We start from the raw sequence: 22,686 nt of genomic DNA, 5'->3' as shown, positions 1-22,686 counted from the left end.
GGCGTCCAGCTTGTGGGACACGCAATGATTGGAGGAAGCTGGATTCATAATTGATTTGCTAATGAAAGCAGGAGCTGCAGGCGGAGGATCAGCGTTATGTTATCCATAACGCAAAGGTATATTTTTTTTTTAAGTGTCTTTGTAAACTTTAATTAATTAAAGTACCGCTTTTTTAAGATTATTATTTCATGCTGGGCTTTAATTCGTTTAAGTTTACATTCACTTTAAGTTATTGATCAGGAATAAAGTTGAATTTTTCCCAAGCTTTGTGAGCTAAAATTAGTAGAATGTGTCCATTTGGAGTCATTTCATTTGTAATGATGTTTTTTCTAGGTAATATTTGTTATCACTGGCCTTTGCTTAACAATAAACGATCCCCAGTTCTTAATTTACCGAAACATTTCATCTTGGAGTTTTGGACATGTATTTCAAGTTGAACTTTCAGATATTGGCAAAGTAAGTAACATTTTTTAAAAGGAAATAATGTGTATTTTTATAGCATATCCCTGAAAGTGTTTGTATCTTTCCTTGTTGAATTGGTAACCAGAATATTTGAGAACTGAGAAAATACTACAGAACTATTAAAATAAATATATTCATCTATGTATACCAATTTATAAATACGTCATCATTTAAAAAATATATGATCCAAAAGTGGTATCAAATGAAGCACTCAAGAATTATTTCAGGAAAATATCATAACATGAAAAGAGGGAGAATGAGAAGAAATCTATTAATTCCATTTTCATAAAGAGACAATATAAAAGTCTACATTAACATTTCCAAGGAAAACACTTTTCATCTGAAACACCACCTTATCAAGTGTTGAAAAGTCCTTATTTTACAATCCTCAAAAAAGAACTGGTGAGTGAGATGTTAAAATATTTGCCCTTAGTAGATCAGTCCCAGCCAAAGGAATAATAATAATCACAGAGGACTTCACACTCTCTGCAAAAATAAAGCGATCAGTTTAACTAAAAAATAAACAAACACTTTCCATGAGGGCATATAGCGGTAAATGCTGCACATGCTCGGAGCTCTATATGGCAGCAGTGTGTTATGTTATTCAAGCACCCTGTAAAAGGTGATGCAGCTGGAAAAGCCATTTGACAGCAGAGAACCCCACAGCTCTACCTTCACTTACTATTACATCACACACTGTTTGCATGTCTCCTGTCCAAAGATAGACACACTATCAATTTATGTATAGTCATCTTTATTAAACAGTGCTTCTAGCTATACAGCTGTCATATTCACTGCCTAACTTTATCATAGAGTTTAACCATACAAACTACTGTACTTTAATGCTCCCTCTACAGGTTGCAGGTACAACATTGCTACACTCAGTCCTGTCATATAGTGTTCAAGACGTGCACATTTGTAAGCCTACTTCAGTAAGCTTTCATGGTAAGAGACCAGGTGTACCAAGAAGAAAAAGTGTTACATACGCTAATAGTTTTTTGAGTGGTTTTCCAGTTCTAGGAAACCAAACTATTTTTAAAGTTACAATGTGCATTTAAAGTGAATGTAAGGTTAAGCCTGCTACCTCACGGCATTGTATAGACTTTTGAAAATGTGGCAAAGTTTAATTTATGAAATGTTTTATATTTATTTATTTATTTTCAGAAATGTTTAGCTTTTTACCCCTCCGCCGATAAGCGCAGCTCTCCTGCCAGCTATAGTGTGTCTAATTGATTGACAGATGACGATTGTTAAAACAACTAATTCTTGTTTCCCCCCCGGGCCGTGATGTTTATGCAAAGGGGCTGAATGCCCCGGGGGGGGGGGGGGGGGGGAAACAAGGATTAGTTGTTTTAGCAATCATCATCTGTCAATCAATTAGACAATATAGCGGGCAGGAGAGCTGCGCTTATCGGCGGAGGGGTAAAAAGCTAAACATTTCAGAAAATAAATAAATATAAAACATTTCATGAATTAAACTCTGTCTCATTTTTAAAAGTCTATACAATGCCATGAGGCAGTAGGCTTGACTTTACATTCACTTTAAGTTTACAAAATGATGCTATTACATTAGTTTGGAACACTGTTTTGTTTAGCATTGTCTTTATTTGGCTCCTGATTAGCAACTCTAGAAAATAATAGATTCTAAGATGTATCAAAAACTACTCCGCTACACTATTAACTTCTAAACTGACACACCCCCACATTGCAAACTACTCAGCTACACTATAAAACCCTAAACTGACACCCCATATTGCAAACTACTCTGCTACACTATTAAACCCTAAACCAATGGAGTTTAATTAATCAGTTGTAATTAAGATGCGCTATAACTTATTTATTAATAAAGATATGAAATTCAAATAACCCGCACCTCACCGCCAACTTCTAAAGTCAATATTTCTGTGAGCTAACGGTTTGAATTGTTGTCAAATCAGCGCTCTAGCTACAACAAAAGTGCAATATGGGGAAAGAAATTTTAACCAATAGCTCAAGAAAAAAATTACTTTTGGGGAGGCTGAGCGCGGGGTATTTGAATTTTATATCTATAGTAAAAAGTAAGTTATAGCGCATCTTCATTACAACTGATGAATTAAACTCCATCTAAAATATCACTAACATTCCAGATCTGTTTTTAAAAAGGGGAGAGTTAACCATCACTTTAAATGGCCCATTATACAGTATGAGATCTCAAGCACAATGGCGTCAGTGGGGGGGAAGGGGGTATCTCCCCACTTGGAGTCCAAACTATTTTTTTCTTTTATTCATCCTGAATATCTAACTCTGTTTTAAAGGAAGAAGCACAGCATGATGGAAATTACACAGCATGCTAGAAGTTGTAATTTATTATTTCCCTCTCAGTATTGTGCCACTGTGGTTCTGGACTACGTTTCCCAGCATGTAGTATACAGTCATGGGGATTAAGCTTTCTTGAGCTTGCATGAGGTCCTGCCCCCTCTTCCATGCAGTGTATAGTGAGCACTTGGCACACACTGGGGAAAGCAGCTGGGAGTATGGTCTGACTTTCTGCACAGAATGGGGGGGGGGTGCACTGTGGCAGTGATCTTAAACCCAGCAAAAGGACCTACATATTTTTTAAAAAAGTAAATAAGTACGGTAAATAAAACAATATGCTCCTATTTTCATTTATAAGATAGGAGTGTGGATAAAGATGTTTTATTACATAATTTTATATATATATATATATATATATATATACAGTATAATATATATATATATATATATATATATATATATATATATATATATAGTATAGAAAAAGATAGGCACTCGCTGGACTTATAAAAAACGTATAACTTTTATTAACTTCAATTAAAAATGGCATAATGTTTCGGGATTATTCCAATCCCTTTGTCAAATGCCCCAATGATCCACCGCAGTGAATCTAGGTTTTACATTTTTTATAAGTCCAGCGAGTGCCTATCTTTTTCTACTTTTTCTATACTATCATATTGTTTGTTTGATAGGCACCCTGGCAGTTACATATAAGGAGGACTGTGCCTATCCCACTGGGACACTGATGCTTATATATATATATATATATATATATATATGGAAAATTGTAGAGATAGACAAGCGCACAGAGGCACTCCTAGTGTAATACGTTTTTAACTTAAATATACATGTAAACAAAGAAATAATCCATATTCACTTGGTTTTACCTCATTCACTATGAGGTATTTTTGTAGCACTGTGTTAGTAGATGTTGTCTCCTTTTTCTGGAATCCTCCTGTCTCCCTTTAAAATGGCCCAGGTATTTTCACAGTCCTTAGATCTGATTTTCACAGCGGCTCTGTGGCACCGGAGCTGCTTGGGAGATACACAGGGAATAGTGGGACCCCAGCATTTGCAACTCGGGAAACAGCCTTGGTGATGCCCCCTGCCAGGGCTGAGAATTAACTGCACCTCAGGATTTAAGCAGACTCATTAACACAGATATAAGAGAGCCCTAAAATAGAGTTTCACAGCACTGAGTGAAAATCAGATCTAAAGACTGTGAAAAATACCTGGGCCATTTTCAAGGGAGACAGGAGGATTCCAGAAAAAGGAGACAACATCTACTAACACAGTGCTACAAAAATACCTCATAGTGAATGAGGTAAAACCAAGTGAGTATGGATTATTCCTTTGTTTACATGTATATTTAAGTTAAAAACTTATTACACTAGGAGTGCCTCTGTGCGCTTGTCTATCTCTACAATTTTCCAGACACTTGGGAGGGACCTCACTTCGGAGGGGATCGCTCCATACCAGATGAACTGCCGGGTCCTTTTTGGCACTCAGGAACCAGTACTGCGGACTGTGTGAAACACTACGGCTCCAAAGACTATCCACTATTAATTTGTGTGGGACTATTTCAGAGAGACACATATATATATATACACAAAGAAGGGAACAAGAAAAACATTTGTAATATTTTAGTATTTTAATATTAATACTTTTAAGAATAATTATAAAAAATATTTCCAGAAGTGGATACATATTTCCATATATATATATATATATAAACAGTGCCTACTAATAGATCCACATGAGTCTCTAAGCGCTGAATATACTCTCTCTTTATATATATATATATATATATATATATATATATATATATATATATATATATATATATATTTATATATTAGGCTCGTGCATTTAGTTGATTACAAACTAATTTACCAACTAATTTAAAGAAAAAGAAGAAATACTGGTTACATTTGTCAGCATTTATTTATTTTCTTTAAATTAGCTTTAGCAGCACTAATTCCGACCTTTCTTCACAGAGCCCTGAGCTGCGATCATAGGAGGCTTAGCTCTCAGCAGTTCTCAGACCCTGTGTTAAAGAAACGGTCCTTTAGCACAGGCTATGGGATTCACTGCGTTAAGCCTCCTATGATTGCGGCCCAAAACTCTGTGCAGAAGTGTCTGTATTAGCGCAGACTTCCAGAGAGCTAGAGGTAAGTATAAGACTAGAGGTAAGTATAAGGATAGAGGTAAGTATAAGGCTAGAGGTTAGTATAAGGATAGAGGTAAGTATAAGGCTAGAGGTAAGTATAAGGATAGAGGTAAGTATAAGGATAGAGGTAAGTATAAGGATATAGTTAAGTATAAGGATAGAGGTAAGTATAAGGCTAGAGTTAACTATAAGGATAGAGGTGAGTATAAGGATAGAGGTAAGTATAAGGCTAGAGGTTAGTATAAGGATAGAGGTAAGTATAAGGCTAGAGGTAAGTATAAGGATAGAGGTAAGTATAAGGATATAGGTAAGTATAAGGATAGAGGTAAGTATAAGGATAGAGGTAAGTATAAGGATAGAGTTAACTATAAGGATAGAGGTGAGTATAAGGATAGAGGTAAGTATAAGGATATAGGTAAGTATAAGGATAGAGTTAAGTATAAGGATAGAGGTGAGTATAAGGATAGAGGTAAGTATAAGGATATAGGTAAGTATAAGGATAGAGTTAAGAATAAGGATAGAGGTGAGTATAAGGATAGAGGTAAGTATAAGGATAGAGTTAAGTATAAGGATAGAGGTAAGTATAAGGATAGAGTTAAGTATAAGGATAGAGGTAAGTATAAGGATAGAGTTAAGAATAAGGATAGAGGTGAGTATAAGGATAGAGGTAAGTATAAGGATAGAGTTAAGAATAAGGATAGAGGTAAGTATAAGGATATAGGTAAGTATAAGGATAGAGTTAAGAATAAGGATAGAGGTAAGTATAAGGATAGAGGTAAGTATAAGGATAGAGTTAAGAATAAGGATAGAGGTAAGTATAAGGATAGAGGTAAGTATAAGGATAGAGTTATGAATAAGGATAGAGGTAAGTATAAGGATAGAGTTAAGTATAAGGATAGAGTTACGAATAAGGATAGAGGTAAGTATAAGGATAGAGTTAAGTATAAGGCTAGAGTTAAGTATAAGGCTAGAGGTAAGTATAAGGATAGAGTTAAGTATAAGGCTAGAGTTAAGTATAAGGCTAGAGGTAAGTATAAGGCTAGAGGTAAGTATAAGGATAGAGGTAAGTATAAGGCTAGAGGTAAGTATAAGGATAGAGGTAAGTATAAGGATAGAGTTACGAATAAGGATAGAGGTAAGTATAAGGATAGAGTTAAGTATAAGGCTAGAGGTAAGTATAAGGCTAGAGGTAAGTATAAGGATAGAGGTAGGTATAAGGCTAGAGTTAAGTATAAGGCTAGAGTTAAGTATAAGGCTAGAGGTAAGTATAAGGATAGAGTTAAGTATAAGGCTAGAGGTAAGTATAAGGATAGAGGTAAGTATAAGGATAGAGTTACGAATAAGGATAGAGGTAAGTATAAGGATAGAGTTAAGTATAAGGCTAGAGGTAAGTATAAGGCTAGAGGTAAGTATAAGGATAGAGGTAGGTATAAGGCTAGAGTTAAGTATAAGGCTAGAGGTAAGTATAAGGCTAGAGTTAAGTATAAGGCTAGAGTTAAAGGGACATGAAACCCAAATTTTTTCTTTCATGATTTGGAAAGAGCAAGCAATTGTAAACAACTTTTTTATTTACTTCTATTATCTAATTTGCTTCATTCTCTTGATATGCTTTGCTGAAAAGCATATCTAGATATGTTCAGTAGCTGCTGATTGGTAGATGCACATAGATGCCTCGTGTGATTGGCTCACCCATGTGTATTGCTATTTCTTCAACAAGGATATCTAAAGAATGAAGCAAATTAGATAATAGAAGTAATTTGGAAAGTTATTTAAAATTGTATTCTCTACCTGAATCATGAAATATTTTTTGGGGGTTTAGTGTCCCTTTAAGTATAAGGCTAGAGTTAAGTATAAGGCTAGAGGTAAGTATAAGGATAGAGTTAAGTATAAGGCTAGAGGTAAGTATAAGGATAGAGGTAAGTATAAGGATAGAGTTAAGTATAAGGCTAGAGGTAAGTATAAGGATAGAGTTAAGTATAAGGATAGAGTTAAGTATAAGGATAGAGGTAAGTATAAGGATAGAGGTAAGTATAAGGATAGAGTTAAGTATAAGGCTAGAGGTAAGTATAAGGATAGAGTTAAGTATAAGGATAGAGTTAAGTATAAGGATAGAGGTAAGTATAAGGATAGAGGTAAGTATAAGGATAGAGGTAAGTATAAGGCTAGAGGTAAGTATAAGGATAGAGTTAAGTATAAGGATAGAGTTAAGTATAAGGATAGAGGTAAGTATAAGGATAGAGTTAAGTATAAGGATAGAGCCTCAGTATAAGGATAGAGCCTCAGTATAAGGATAGAGGTGAACTTTTTCACCTGTAGCAAAGGAACATTTAAATGTGTTTACTGATGCACACTATCAAAGGTAGCTATTTCTAATAATTTCCTGGTATTCTGAGTTGCTGGAATTAATTATGTTATTAAATCAAATAGTTTAGTGTATAAATGTAGAAAAAACAAACTGTGAAAAAGTTGTTAGCTATTTTCTTCTGTTAAGTGTGATCAGTCCACGGGTCATCATTACTTGTGGGATATTATCTGCTCCCCTACAGGAAGTGCAAGAGGATTCAGCCAGCAGAGCTGCTATAAGCTCCTCCCCTCTACGTCACCCCCAGTCATTCTCTTGCACCCAGCAACTAGATAGGTCGTGTGAGAGGACTATGGTGAGTATACTTAGTTTTATATCTTCAATCAAAAGTTTGTTATTTTAAAATAACACCGGAGTGTGTTATTACCTCTCTGGCAGAGTTTGAGGAAGAATCTACCAGAGTTTTGCTATGATTTTAGCCGGAGTAGTTAAGATCATATTGCTGTTCTCGGCCATCTGAGGAGTGAGGTAAACTTCAGATCAGGGGACAGCGGGCAGATGAATCTGCATAGAGGTATGTAGCAGTTTTTATTTTCTGACAATGGAATTGATGAGAAAATCCTGCCATACCGATATAATGTCATGTATGTATACTTTACACTTCAGTATTCTGGGAGAATGGTAATTCACTAGAATTACACTGTAAGAAAGACATAAAGCTGTTTAATAACTAGAGATTATGTTTAACGTTTTTGCTGGAATGTAAAATCGTTTTCATTTACTGAGGTACTGAGTGAATAAATGTTTGGGCACTATTTTTCCACTTGGCAGTTGCTTAAATCTGTTTTTTCTGTCAGTTTCTGTTCTCCCTCACTGCTGTGTGTGTGGGGGAGGGGCGCTTTTACTATGCATCAAATATTTCAGTCAGCAACTAATTGTATTCCCTGCATGATCCGGTTCATCTCTACAGAGCTCAGGGGTCTTCAAACTTATTTTGAGGGAGGTAATTTCTCTCAGCAGAGCTGTAAGAATTATAGTTTGACTGAGATAAAAACGTTTATTCTGTAATTTGTTTCCTGCTTTCAGAAATTGTTATCTTTGCTAATGGGATTAAACCTTTGCTAAAGTTGTGTTGTTTAATTGCTGAGGGGAACAATCCTTTGCTAAAACTGTATATTCTGACAAAGATTGATGCTATAACTTAATTATTTTAACTGTTATAATTTTTTTCTGTGCTTCTTAAAGGCACAGTTCGTTTTCATATTATTTGTAAATTACTTTGAAAAGTATTTTCAAGTTGCTGTTTATTTGCTAGTGTGTTAAACATGTCTGATTCAGAGGAATATCTCTGTGCTATATGTGTTAATGCCAAAGTGGAGCCCAATAGAAATTTATGTACTAAATGTATTGATGCTACTTTAAAAAACAGTCAATCTGTACAAATTGAACATATTTCACCAAACAACGAGGGGAGAGTTATGCCGACTAACTCGCCTCACGTGTCAGTACCTGCATCTCCCGCTCAGGAGGTGCGTGATATTGTAGCGCCGAGTACATCTGGGCGGCCATTACAAATCACATTACAAGATATGGCTACTGTTATGACTGAAGTTTTGGCTAAACTACCAGAACTAAGAGGTAAACGTGATCACTCTGGGGTGAGAACAGAGTGCGCGGATAATGCAAGGGCCATGTCTGATACTGCGTCACAGTTTGCAGAACGTGAAGACGGAGAGCTTCATTTTGTGGGTGACGGTTCTGATCCAAATAAACTGGACTCAGACATTTCAAATTTTAAATTTAAGCTTGAGAACCTCCGTGTGTTACTAGGGGAGGTATTAGCGGCTCTGAATGATTGTAACACAGTTGCAATCCCAGAGAAAATGTGTAGGTTGGATAAATATTTTGCGGTACCGACGAGTACTGACGTTTTTCCTATACCTAAGAGACTTACTGACATTGTTACTAAGGAGTGGGATAGACCCGGTGTGCCTTTCTCACCCCCTCCTATATTCAGAAAGATGTTTCCAATAGACGCCGCCACACGGGACTTATGGCAAATGGTCCCTAAGGTGGAGGGAGCAGTTTCTATTTTAGCAAGCGTACCACTATCCCAGTGGAGGATAGCTGTGCCTTTTCAGATCCAATGGATAAAAAATTAGAGGGTTACCTTAAGAAAATGTTTGTTCAACAAGGGTTTATATTGCAACCTCTTGCATGTATTGCGCCTGTCACGGCTGCAGCAGCATTTTGGTTTGAGTCTCTGGAAGAGACACTTCAATCATCCACACTAGATGACATCACACACAAACTTAAATTCCTTAAGTTAGCTAATTCATTTATTTCAGATGCCGTAATACATTTAACTAAACTTGCGGCTAAAAATTCAGGATTCGCCATTCAGGCACGCAGAGCTCTGTGGCTGAAATCCTGGTCAGCTGATGTTACGTCTAAATCTAAATTGCTTAATATTCCTTTCAAAGGGCAGACCTTATTCGGGCCCGGCTTGAAAGAGATTATTGCTGACATTACAGGAGGTAAAGGTCATGCCCTGCCTCAGGACAAGGCCAAAGCCAAGGCTAGACAGTCCAATTTTCGTTCCTTTCGTAATTTCAAAGCAGGAGCAGCATCAACTTCCTCTGCACCAAAACAGGAAGGAGCTGTTGCTCGCTACAGACAAGGCTGGAAACCTAACCAGTCCTGGAACAGGGGCAAACAGGCCAGAAAACCTGCTGCTGCCCCTAAGACAGCATGAATTGAGGGCCCCCGATCCGGGACCGGATCTAGTGGGGGGCAGACTTTCCCTCTTCGCCCAGGCTTGGGCAAGAGATGTTCAGGATCCCTGGGCGTTAGAGATCATATCTCAGGGATACCTTCTGGACTTCAAATCCTCTCCCCCAAGAGGGAGATTTCATCTGTCATGGTTGTCAACAAACCTAACAAAGAAGGAAGCGTTTCTACGCTGCGTACAAGATCTTTTATTAATGGGAGTGATCCATCCAGTTCCGCGGTTGGAACAAGGACAAGGGTTTTACTCAAATCTGTTTGTAGTTCCCAAAAAAGAGGGAACCTTCAGGCCAATCTTGGATTTAAAGATCCTAAACAAATTCCTAAGAGTTCCATCGTTCAAGATGGAAACTATTCGAACAATTTTGCCCATGATCCAAGAGGGTCAGTACATGACCACAGTAGATTTAAAGGATGCTTACCTTCACATACCGATTCACAAAAGCCATTACCGGTATCTAAGGTTTGCCTTTTTAGACAGGCATTACCAGTTTGTAGCTCTTCCATTCGGACTGGCTACGGCTCCAAGAATCTTCACAAAGGTTCTGGGCACTCTTCTGGCGGTACTAAGACCGCGAGGAATTTCAGTAGCTCCGTACTTAGATGACATACTGATACAAGCTTCAAGCCTTCAAACTGCCAAATCTCATACAGAGATAGTACTGGCATTTCTAAGGTCGCATGGATGGAAAGTGAACGAAGAGAAAAGTTCTCTCTTTCCACTCACAAGAGTTCCCTTCCTGGGGACTCTGATAGATTCTGTAGAAATGAAGATTTACCTGACAGAGGACAGGTTAACAAAACTTCAAAGTGCATGCCGTGTCCTTCATTCTATTCAACACCCGTCAGTAGCTCAATGCATGGAGGTAATCGGACTAATGGTAGCAGCAATGGACATAGTTCCTTTTGCACGCCTACATCTCAGACCACTGCAACTGTGCATGCTAAGTCAGTGGAATGGGGATTACTCAGATTTGTCCCCCACTCTAAATCTGAATCAAGAGACCAGAAATTCTCTTCTATGGTGGCTTTATCGGCCACATCTGGCCAGGGGAATGCCATTCAGCAGGCCAGACTGGTCAATTGTAACAACAGACGCCAGCCTACTAAGTTGGGGCGCTGTCTGGAATTCTCTGAAGGCTCAGGGACTATGGAATCAGGAGGAGAGTCTTCTTCCAATAAACATTCTGGAATTGAGAGCAGTCCTCAATGCTCTTCTGGCTTGACCCCAGTTAACAACTCGGGGGTTCATCAGGTTCCAGTCGGACAACATCACGACTGTAGCTTATATCAACCATCAGGGAGGGACAAGAAGCTCCCTAGCAATGATGGAAGTATCGAAGATAATTCGCTGGGCAGAGTCTCACTCTTGCCACCTGTCTGCAATCCACATCCCGGGAGTGGAGAACTGGGAGGCGGATTTCTTAAGTCGTCAGACTTTTCATCCGGGGGAGTGGGAACTTCATCCAGAGGTCTTTGCCCAAATACTTCGACGTTGGGGCAAACCAGAGATAGATCTCATGGCGTCTCGACAGAATGCCAAGCTTCCGCGCTACGGGTCCAGATCCAGGGATCCGGGAGCGGTCCTGATAGATGCCTTGACAGCACCATGGACCTTCAGGATGGCTTATGTGTTTCCACCTTTCCCGATGCTTCCTCGATTGATTGCCAGAATCAAACAGGAGAAAGCATCAGTGATTCTAATAGCGCCTGCATGGCCACGCAGGACTTGGTATACAGATCTGGTGGACATGTCATTCTGTCCACCTTGGTCGTTACCTCTGAAACAGGACCTTCTGATTCAGGGTCCTTTCAAACATCAAAATCTAACTTCTCTGAAGCTGACTGCTTGGAAATTGAACGCTTGATCTTATCAAAGCGTGGTTTTTCTGAGTCAGTTATTGATACCTTAATACAGGCTAGGAAGCCTGTTACCAGAAAGATTTACCATAAAATATGGCGTAAATACCTATATTGGTGCGAATCCAAAGGTTACTCTTGGAGTAAGGTTAGGATTCCTAGGATATTGTCTTTTCTACAAGAAGGTTTAGAAAAGGGGTTATCCGCTAGTTCCTTAAAGGGACAGATCTCAGCTCTGTCCATTCTGTTACACAAGCGTCTGTCAGAAGTTCCAGACGTTCAGGCTTTTTGTCAGGCTTTGGCCAGGATTAAACCTGTGTTTAAAGCTGTGGCTCCACCATGGAGTTTAAACCTTGTTCTTAACGTTTTACAGGGTGTTCCGTTTGAACCCCTTCATTCCATTGTTATAAAGTTGTTATCTTGGAAAGTTCTATTTTTAATGGCTATTTCCTCGGCTCGAAGAGTCTCTGAGTTATCAGCCTTACATTGTGATTCTCCTTATTTGATTTTTCACTCGGATAAGGTAGTTCTGCGTACTAAACCTGGGTTCTTACCTAATGTAGTCACTAACAGGAATATCAATCAGGAGATTGTTGTTCCATCCTTGTGCCCAAATCCTTCTTCGAGGAAGGAACGTCTTTTGCACAATCTGGATGTAGTTCGTGCCCTTAAATTTTATTTACAGACAACTAAAGATTTTCGACAAACGTCTTCCCTGTTTGTCGTTTACTCTGGTCAGAGGAGAGGTCAAAAAGCTTCTGCTACCTCTCTCTCTTTTTGGCTTCGTAGCATAATTCGTTTAGCTTATGAGACTGCTGGACAGCAGCCTCCTGAAAGAATTACAGCTCATTCCACTAGAGCTGTGGCTTCCACTTGGGCCTTTAAGAATGAGGCCTCTGTTGAACAGATTTGCAAGGCTGCAACTTGGTCTTCGCTTCATACTTTTTCCAAATTTTACAAATTTGACACTTTTGCTTCCTCGGAGGCTATTTTTGGGAGAAAGGTTCTTCAGGCAGTGGTTCCTTCTGTATAAAGAGCCTGCCTATCCCTCCCGTCATCCGTGTACTTTTGCTTTGGTATTGGTATCCCACAAGTAATGATGACCCGTGGACTGATCACACTTAACAGAAGAAAACATAATTTATGCTTACCTGATAAATTCCTTTCTTCTGTAGTGTGATCAGTCCACGGCCCGCCCTGTTTTTTAAGGCAGGTAAATATTTTTTAAATTATACTCCAGTCACCACTACACCCTTGGCTTCTCCTTTCTCGTTGGTCCTTGGTCGAATGACTGGAGGTGACGTAGAGGGGAGGAGCTATATAGCAACTCTGCTGGGTGAATCCTCTTGCACTTCCTGTAGGGGAGCAGATAATATCCCACAAGTAATGATGACCCGTGGACTGATCACACTACAGAAGAAAGGAATTTATCAGGTAAGCATAAATTATGTTTTTGTATGCCATAACGCTAGAAATCTCTAAAGGTGACGTTAAAGGGCCACTAAAGTCAAAATTAAAGGTCCATGATTCAGATAATGCATGCAATTAAAAAAACAACTTTCTAATATACTCCCATTACCAAAACATGCACATTCTTTTTGCATACACACTTTCTGAGGATCCGGCTCTTACTGAGCATGTGCAAAAGTGCATCGTATATACATATATGCATTTAGTGATTGGCTGATGGCTGTCATATGATACAGGGGGAGCAAAAATTGGATTAACAGAAAATATTATATTATGCCCATTTCAAATTCATAGTAAGTGCTATTGCATTGTCTTTTTTTGTTTAGTTTTCAGTTATTCAATTCTACTGTATTCAGCGGTCTTTTAAGAAAAAAATATTCAATGCATATTTTTTTCAATTGTTTCAGGTATTTTTTTATTTGGAACACATTCTTTCAAGACCTCTCAATTCCTCTACTAATCTATTATCCAAAGAATATAATGCAGGCAGTCATTCTGATAACTTTGCAGTACCTACTTATTATACTTCAATACTGGTGACTACAGATGGATTAATATACTCCATTAGTATTTTAGGACCTTATGGTATGTATATAGCACTCTGTTGTGTCATATGGATATGGTTTTTGTTAGCATCATTTTTAATAGATTGTATTGTGCGTATTAAATTGATCATGTTAAATATAACAATAGCATACTGTTTTAATTCAAAATATAAGTAACTTTATTAGATGTAACACACAGCTCCTCGTATTTTGCATGATTGTCGCATTTTAGGAACCTGACCCCTGTTTACGTTGTAGTTTTCCCCTTTCATTTTAATATATATAATATTTTATAATATTTGTTTGCATATGTATTTATGTATTTACAGTATATGTGTATATATATATTTACAGACATAAATACACATATATGAACACATCTGTACTATAATTGTGTTTCTAATGTCCGTTGCCGTCGGCAGTTGCGCACGCATCCTCAATGGAATATTGGCAGCGTGAGGACGAAAGAATTCTGAATTCCGAAAATGGCGTGGATTCTTTCACCACCCTGCCATTTTCGAAATCCACTGGGATGCAGCGTAAAGGCAAATGGAGCATGAAAAAAGCAACAACTAATCGCCCACATTCAATTATTTAAAAAAAAAAAAACTAACCGCCCGCATCAAGTATTAAAAAAACAAAAACAAAAAAAACGCCCGTATCAAGTATTTAAAAAAACAAAACACCGCCCACACGAAATATACCCAAAAAAAATCCTACACGAAGTATTAACTCCTAAACAGCAAAAAACCCACATTGCTATATACCTAATTTCCCTATTAACCCCTAAACTGCAAAAACCTCTACATCGCAATAAACCGATTTTCCCTATTAACTCTTAAACCGCAAACCCCCCACATTGCAATAAACCTATTTACCGTATTAACCCCTAAACCGCAAAACTTTCACATCGCAATAAACCTAATTAACTTATTAACCCTTTAAACCACCAAAAACCAAAACGCAAATAACTATCTAAATAACTAAGTACCCTAACCTAACACCCCCTAACCTAACAACCCCTAACCTAACACCCCATTTATTAAATCCAAATTACCTAAACTAATACATTCTAAAGTTACAAAAAAAACCTCAAAAAACGCCTAGATTTAGAGTTCTGCTGCAGCCGTCAAAAGCAGCGTTAAGGGGTCCTCCCGCTGGTATTTAGAGTCAGCCAGGAAAGGGTCTAACACTCACTTCCAAGCCACAACTTTTCCATACCGCCCCCTTACACCAATTGCGTATCCTATCTTTTCAATGGGATCTTCCTAACGCTGGTATTTAGAGTCTTGGCTGAAGTAAGCATTAGACCCTCTACCGACAAGACTCCATCCGCAGAAAAAAGTCAGTAGTAAAAGGGCCATGATTTCATGATTTAGAAAGATAAAGCATTTTTAAACATCTTTCTAATTTACTTCTATTATCTAATTTGTTTTATTCTCTTGATATTCTTTGCTAAAAAGCATATCTAGATATGCTCAGTAGCTGCTGATTGGTTGCTGCACATAGAAGCCTCGTGTGATTGGCTCACCCATGTGCATTGCTTTTTCTTCAAATAAGGATATCTAAAAAATGAAGCAAAATAAATAATAGAAGTAAATAGTAATGTTGTTTAAATTTGTATGTTCTATCTGAATCATGAAAGAAAGATTATGGGTTTAGTGGCCCTTTAAGAGCTTTCTGGGCTAACGCTGGTTCATAAAGCTCTTAACTACTGTGCTCTAAAGTACACTAACACCCATAAACTACCTATGTACCCCTAAACCGAGGCCCCCCCACATCGTCGCCACTATAATAAATGTTTTTAACCCCTAATCTGCCGACCGCACATCACTGCCACCTACATTATACCTATGTACCCCTAATATGCTGCCCCTAACATCGCCGACCCCTATATTATATTTATTAACCCCTAATTTGCCCCCCCCCAACGTCGCCGCTACCTAATTACACTTATTAACCCCTATTCTGCCGACCGGACCTCGCCGCCACTCTAATAAATGTATTAACCCCTAAAGCTAAGTCTAACCCTAACCCTAACACCCCCTAAGTAAAATATAATTTTATTCTAACAAAATAAATTAAATATTATTAACTAAAGTATTCCTATTTAAAACTAAATACTTACCTGTAAAATAAACCCTAATATAGCTACAATATAACGAATAATTATATTGTAGCTATTTTAGGATTTATATTTATTTTACAGGCAACATTGTATTTATTTTAACTAGGTACGATAGCTATTAAATAGTTATTTACTATTTAATAGCTACCTAGTTAAAATAATTACAAAATTACCTGTAAAATAAATCCTAACCTAAGTTACAATTAAACCTAACACTACACTATCAATAAACTAATTAAATAAATTAACTACAATTACATACAATTAAATAAACTAAACTAAATTACAAAAACAAACAAACACTAAATTACAAAAAATAAAAAAAGATTACAAGAATTTTAAGCTAATTACACCTAAGCCCCCTAATAAAATAACAATGCCCCCCAAAATAAAAAAATTCCCTACCCTAATCTAAATTAAAAAAGTTAACAGCTCTATTACCTTACCAGCCCTTAAAAGGGCTTTTTGCGGGGCATGCCCCAAAGAAATCAGCTCTTTTACCTGTAAAAAAAAACACAATACCACCCCCCAACATTACAACCCACCACCCACATACCCCTACTCTAACCTAAACCCCCCTTGAACACTACCCCCCTGAAGATCTCCCTATCTTGAGTAGTCTTCACCCAGCCGAGCACCGATGGACCAAAAGAAGACACCCGGAGCGGCAGAAGTCTTCATCCTATCCGGGCAGAAGAGGACATCCGGACCGGCAGACATCTTCATCCAAGCGGCATCTTCTATCTTCATCCATCCGACGAGGAGCGGCTCCATCTTCAAGACCTCCGGCGCGGAACATCCTTCTTCAACGACGACTACCCGACGAATGAAGGTTCCTTTAAGTGATGTCATCCAAGATGGCGTCCCTCGAATTCCGATTGGCTGATAGGATTCTATCAGCCAATCGGAATTAAGGTATGAAAAATCTGATTGTCTGATTGAATCAGCCAATCAGATTCAAGTTCAATCGGATTGGCTGATCCAATCAGCCAATCAGATTGAGCTCGCATTGTATTGGCTGTCATTTGACGTCATTTAAAGGAACCTTCATTCGGAGAGTAGGCGTCGGTAGAAGAGGATGGATCCGCGTTGGCTGGAAGAAGATGGCTCCGCTCCACTCCGGATGGATGAAGATAGAAGATGCCGCTTGGATGAAGATGTCTACCGGTCCGGATGTCCTCTTCTGCCCGGATAGGATGAAGACTTCTGCCACTCTGGATGTCTTCTTTTGGTCCATCGGTGCCCGGTTGGGTGAAGACGACTCAAGGTAGGGAGATCTTCAGATGGGTAGTGTTAGGTTTATTTAAGGGGGGTTTGGGTTAGAGTAGGGGTATGTGGGTGGTGGGTTGTAATGTTGGGGGGTGGTATTGTGTTTTTTTTACAGGCAAAAGAGCTGATTTCTTTGGGGCATGCCCCGCAAAAAGCCCTTTTAAGGGCTGGTAAGGTAATAGAGCTGTTAACTTTTTTAATTTAGATTAGGGTAGGGAATTTTTTTATTTTGGGGGGCTTTGTTATTTTATTAGGGGGCTTAGAGTAGGTGTAATTAGCTTAAAATTCTTGTAAACTTTTTTTATTTTTTGTAATTTAGTGGGGTTTTTTTTTGTAATTTAGTTTAGTTTATTTAATTGTAGGTACTTGTAGTTAATTGATTTAATTTATTTATTGATAGTGTAGTGTTAGGTTTAATTGTAACTTAGGTTAGGATTTATTTTACAGGTAATTTTGTAATTATTTTAACTAGGTAGCTATTAAATAGTAAATAACTATTTAATAGCTATTGTACCTAGTTAAAATAAATACAAAGTTGCCTGTAAAATAAATATAAATTCTAAAAAGCTACAATATAATTATTTGTTATATTGTAGCTAGTTTAGGGTTTATTTTACAGGTAAGTGTTTAGCTTTAAATAGGAATACTTTATTTAATAAGAGTTAATTTATTTTGTTAGATTAAAATTATATTTAATTTAGGGGGGTGTTAGGGTTAGGGTTAGACTTAGCTTTAGGGGTTAATACATTTATTAGAGTGGCGGCGAGGTCCGGTCGGCAGATTAGGGGTTAATACTTGAAGTTAGGTGTCGGCGATGTTAGGGAGGGCAGATTAGGGGTTAATACTATTTATTATAGGGTTTTTGAGGTGGGAGTGAGGCGGTTTAGGGGTTAATACATTTATTAGAGTAGCGGCGAGCTCCGGTCAGCAGATTAGGGGTTAATAAGTGTAGGTAGGTGGCGGTGACGTTAGGGGGGGCAGATTAGGGGTTAATAAATATAATATAGGGGTCAGCGGTGTTAAGGGCAGCAGATTAGGGGTACATAGGGATAATGTAGGTTGCGGCGGTGTACGGAGCGGCAGATTAGGGGTTAATTGTGTAATGCAGGTGTCAGCAATAGCGTGGAGCGGCAGATTAGGGGTTAAAAAGTGTAAGATTAGGGGTGTTTAGACTCGGGGTTCATGTTAGGGTGTTAGGTGCAGACTTAGAAACTGTTTCCCCATAGGAAACAATGGGGCTGCGTTAGGAGCTTAACGCTGCTTTTTTGCAGGTGTTAGATTTTTTTTCAGCCCAAACTGCCCCATTGTTTCCTATGGGGGAATCATGCACGAGCACGTTTTTCCAGCTAGCCGCTACCGTAAGCAACACTGGTATTGAGAGTTGAAGTGGTGGTAAATATGCCTGTACACTCCCTTTTTGGAGCCTAACGCAGCCCTTCAGAGAACTCTCAATACCAGCGTTGTTTAAAAGGTGCGGGGGAAAAAAGGAGCGTTAGCTACGCGGGTCTTTACCGACAAAACTCTAAATCTAGCCGAAAGTTTACAAAAAATAAAAAAAAGCTAACATTATAGTAAATAAAAAATCAAATTACCAAATTTATCAAAATTAAACCTAATCCCCCCCAAAATAAAAACACTCCCTACTCTAAGAATAAACTACCAGTAGCCCTTATAAGGGCTTTCTGCAGGGCATTGCCCCAAGATAATCAGCTCTTTTACAAAAAATATACAAAGTCCCACCTAGCATTTGTTTGGGCATTGCCCTTAATAGGACATTTAGCTCTTTTACGGCTCATCCCTAATCTAAATAAAACAACCCCCCCCCAAAAAAAAAACTTAAAAAATCCTAACTCTAACTCCCAGGTTGATACTCACAGTTCCTATTTTATTTATATGTCATTTGTTTAAACAAATAAATATAACTTTTCCTTTTAATTGTAGGGCGCAATGTAGAAATAAGTATTATAGTGTCTGAAATTTGGGGAGCAATATATGTAGTGAAATATCCTATCATAGGAACTTGGACTATCTTTGTGTATGCCGGAGGACAACATTCTATACGCATACAAGGCTTGACAGGTATATTTCTTCTCAAATGTGATGTTTTGTGCCATAAAGAATATACATTTTAGAAATTTTCATATGTGTCATTTTTACACTATTACTGGTTTTACAATTACTTATATGCACTCGTTTTGTTTATAGATAGAAAGGATATTCTAATTTTAAGACTTTTATAAGGGGCAAAACGTTTATTTTGCCCCAGAAAAAATGTACTTAATGTTAAAGGGACATTAAACACTAAATACATTTTATGCATCTTCCTCTATTCATGGATGCAGCCATATTGAAACTTAGGTTTAACTGCAAGTATCTGAAGAATAATTGTTGAACATATGTGTAGACTGGATTTAAACATGGCAGGATGCAAGACTGGAGAGAGGCGGAGGATAACCTCAATACTATATAAAATTTATATAGTAAATAAATGTATTTCGTGTTTAAAGGGACATAAACACAACACTTAATTTAAACAATATATGTATAACAATGTTACAAACACTGCTGGCATATAATGCTCAAGATGTGTACTTAGAGCTCTGGTAAAAAGTAAGGGAAATTATTTAATCAAAATAAAAAATAAAAATATTTTTTTTTTTTACCTCTTTCATTGCAACAATTTTTCCTATTTCTGTAAGTTTATAGACTTTTTCCTGACAATTTCACTAAAAAAAATTGGTTTTACTGGTAAATGGAAACACAATACAATTTTCAATATGTTTTTATTTTATATATCAACTTTATTATGCATAGATATGGAATATAATTAGCTGCATTATTATTATTGTTATTACTACTGAATGTTTGCAAATTCAGCAGTGCTAATATTCAGTACTTTGAGTCAGATTATCTTAAGTTCTCTGGGCATGCTAGATTTCTGTAAGAAATCTTGCCAGTATGAAGCGCCTAGTGGAATTCTCTAAAGGCAGTTTTTAGCTTGAGAACAGTGTATCTCTCAAGGGTGTTCCCTGCATTGACGTAGACTGTGAAGGAGATGCATACATTACAATAAGGCTTCACAATTTTTTTTTTTAAATCAATAAATATAAATGGAATGAATAAATATAGTACAGTAATAAAAAAAACATACAATGCAAAATTGTAACTTAATATAACATTTAAATTTGTAATGAATTTGTTCAGAAAAAAGAAATTCTTATATTGAAATTATGCAGGTAAAATAAAAATTGTAATGCACACTGTAATAAAAGTACACTGCACATGCAAAATAACGCTGTGAAATTTGTAGTAATAATACAAATGTCAAAGCTTGCTCTGTTTTCATGATTGTAAAATGAATTTACTGTCTCAGCTGGTGGGTTAATAGGCAATTACAGTGCAAAATCTGTCATATTCTCTAAACATATACCACCTTCAGTTCTCGCTGTTTTATCACTCAAACTGAAAAATGGCAAGATTGTGTCAAAATATGTAAAACACTTATTACCCTAATAGAAATACACATGCTTATGAAAAGAGAGATAATTTAAAGATATTATATTATGAAAAAGTAATTTGATTTGTATTGACTACAACATTTATTTGTTATTTTTTTACACCCCCTGTTCCCTGCTAACTTGCACTCTTTAGTAAAAATCCCTTTTCCAGAAAAATCTTTTACTTTCTATGGGAGGCATCTCTTAACTTGAAGGGACTAAAAATGAGTGTCAGCTATGTGTTTTTTTTCTGGGGAATATTTGCTAATCGGAACCTTAGTGTCTATTAATAGTTTCAAGCTTATATATTATTTTTTTATTTTTGTTAATGTCCAGAATTCTAACTTTTGCTTTTTTGTTATCGTTGCAGAAAATACTACATCAAGTAAGTTATCTTAAATCTTCTAAGAAAGTCTGAAGAAAGCCATGATTTATAGATTGCTATAATAATGATGTACTATTTTAATATTCTAAGAATACTCTAAACATGGAAAGCACAGTTCTTTACAGAGCACAACAGATCAAAGATTTCCTAAATAATAAATTTCATTTTTTTGTATTGCTACTAGGACTCATATGGTCCATGAGCTAGATTGATATAATTCTCCTCCTTACTCTTTTTACAACCTTCAGAGGGAAAAAGTTATTAGTCAACTCAATGTTAAAATAGGAAAAAGTCAAATATTGGACTCATCCGCTGCAAATTGTTACTCGTCCGGCACTAGTTGAAATTGCAAACCCGTTATATATATATATATATATATATATATATATATATATATATATATATACCTGTAAACGTATACATATATATATATATATATATATATATATATATATATATATATATTTATTTATATATATATATACACACACATATATAAGGGTTTAAAATTTCAACTAGTCCCGGACGTATAAAAATTTGCATCAGATGAGTCAAAATTTTTACTTTTTCTCACATTCAAAAAATAGCTAAACAACTTTATAACACCCTAACCTCTAAACTGGCCCAAGCTGAATATAACCACAAACAAGACCCCTCTAACATTCAAATCCTGGCCAACATAAAAGCTCTTCGTAATCAACTTAATGACTTTTTGTCAATTGAGCAACAAAAATCCCACATGCGCACTAAACAACTTTATTTTTACGAAGGGAACAAAGCGGGCAAACTTATGGCTTGAGCCCTTAAACAGAAAACATTGAAATCATACCTGACAACACAAGGGTTAAGACAACCACAGAGATCTTACAGCAATACCATGGGTACTACTCTACGCTATATAACATTAACTCACAGAAACACACAGATATAGAATACCTAGACCGCCTAGATTATTTGCACACCTGTCAGCTCCCTCAACTTACAGATGATCAAATTAAAGACCTGAGCTCCCCAATCACTCCCTCAGAAATTACTTCAGCTATAAAACAACTAAATGTGGGGAAATGTCTGGGCCCCGACGGTCTTTCGGTTAGATACTATCAAGCATTTCAGACAATTTTACTCCCACTTCTGTTGCACTTGTTTAATCTTACATCGCACACTGTTACTTTTCCAGCATCTATGTTGGAAGCCCACATAATGGTCATATCCAAGCCGGGAAAAAACCCAGATTGCACATCTAATTTTAGGCCTATCTCACTTCTGAACGTCGACGTTAAGATTTACGCAAAAATCTTAGCACACCGATTGAATAAAATTCTCCCATCTTTAATCAATATAAATCAGGCAGGATTTACTCCGGGCCGCGAAGCTCGGGACAATACTACTAAAATAATTACCCTCATAGAATATGCATCCTCACACAAAATCCCCTCTATATTTGCGTCAATGGACGCGGAGAAAGCTTTCGATAGGCTAAATTGGACATTTCTCAGACAGACACTTATAAAATGTG

At 37.0% G+C, this 22,686-nt stretch overlaps 1 protein-coding gene across 1 annotated transcript in view; it reads left to right on the top strand.

Annotated features, from left to right (window-relative positions):
• The window catches only part of LOC128641728 (uromodulin-like), a 106,461-nt gene that overhangs the window by 2,018 nt on the left and 81,757 nt on the right, over positions 1–22,686 (top strand). Inside the window, exons 3-5 of the mRNA XM_053694253.1 lie at positions 334–456; positions 13,754–13,931; positions 19,230–19,367. Of these exons, the coding sequence (XP_053550228.1) occupies positions 334–456; positions 13,754–13,931; positions 19,230–19,367 (439 nt within the window). The remainder of the gene's footprint in view (positions 1–333; positions 457–13,753; positions 13,932–19,229; positions 19,368–22,686) is intronic.

Source organism: Bombina bombina, chromosome 11 (assembly GCF_027579735.1).
Source record: "Bombina bombina isolate aBomBom1 chromosome 11, aBomBom1.pri, whole genome shotgun sequence".
Taxonomy (NCBI): Eukaryota; Metazoa; Chordata; class Amphibia; order Anura; family Bombinatoridae; genus Bombina; species Bombina bombina.
This window is presented reverse-complemented; position numbering and strand designations above follow the sequence as displayed.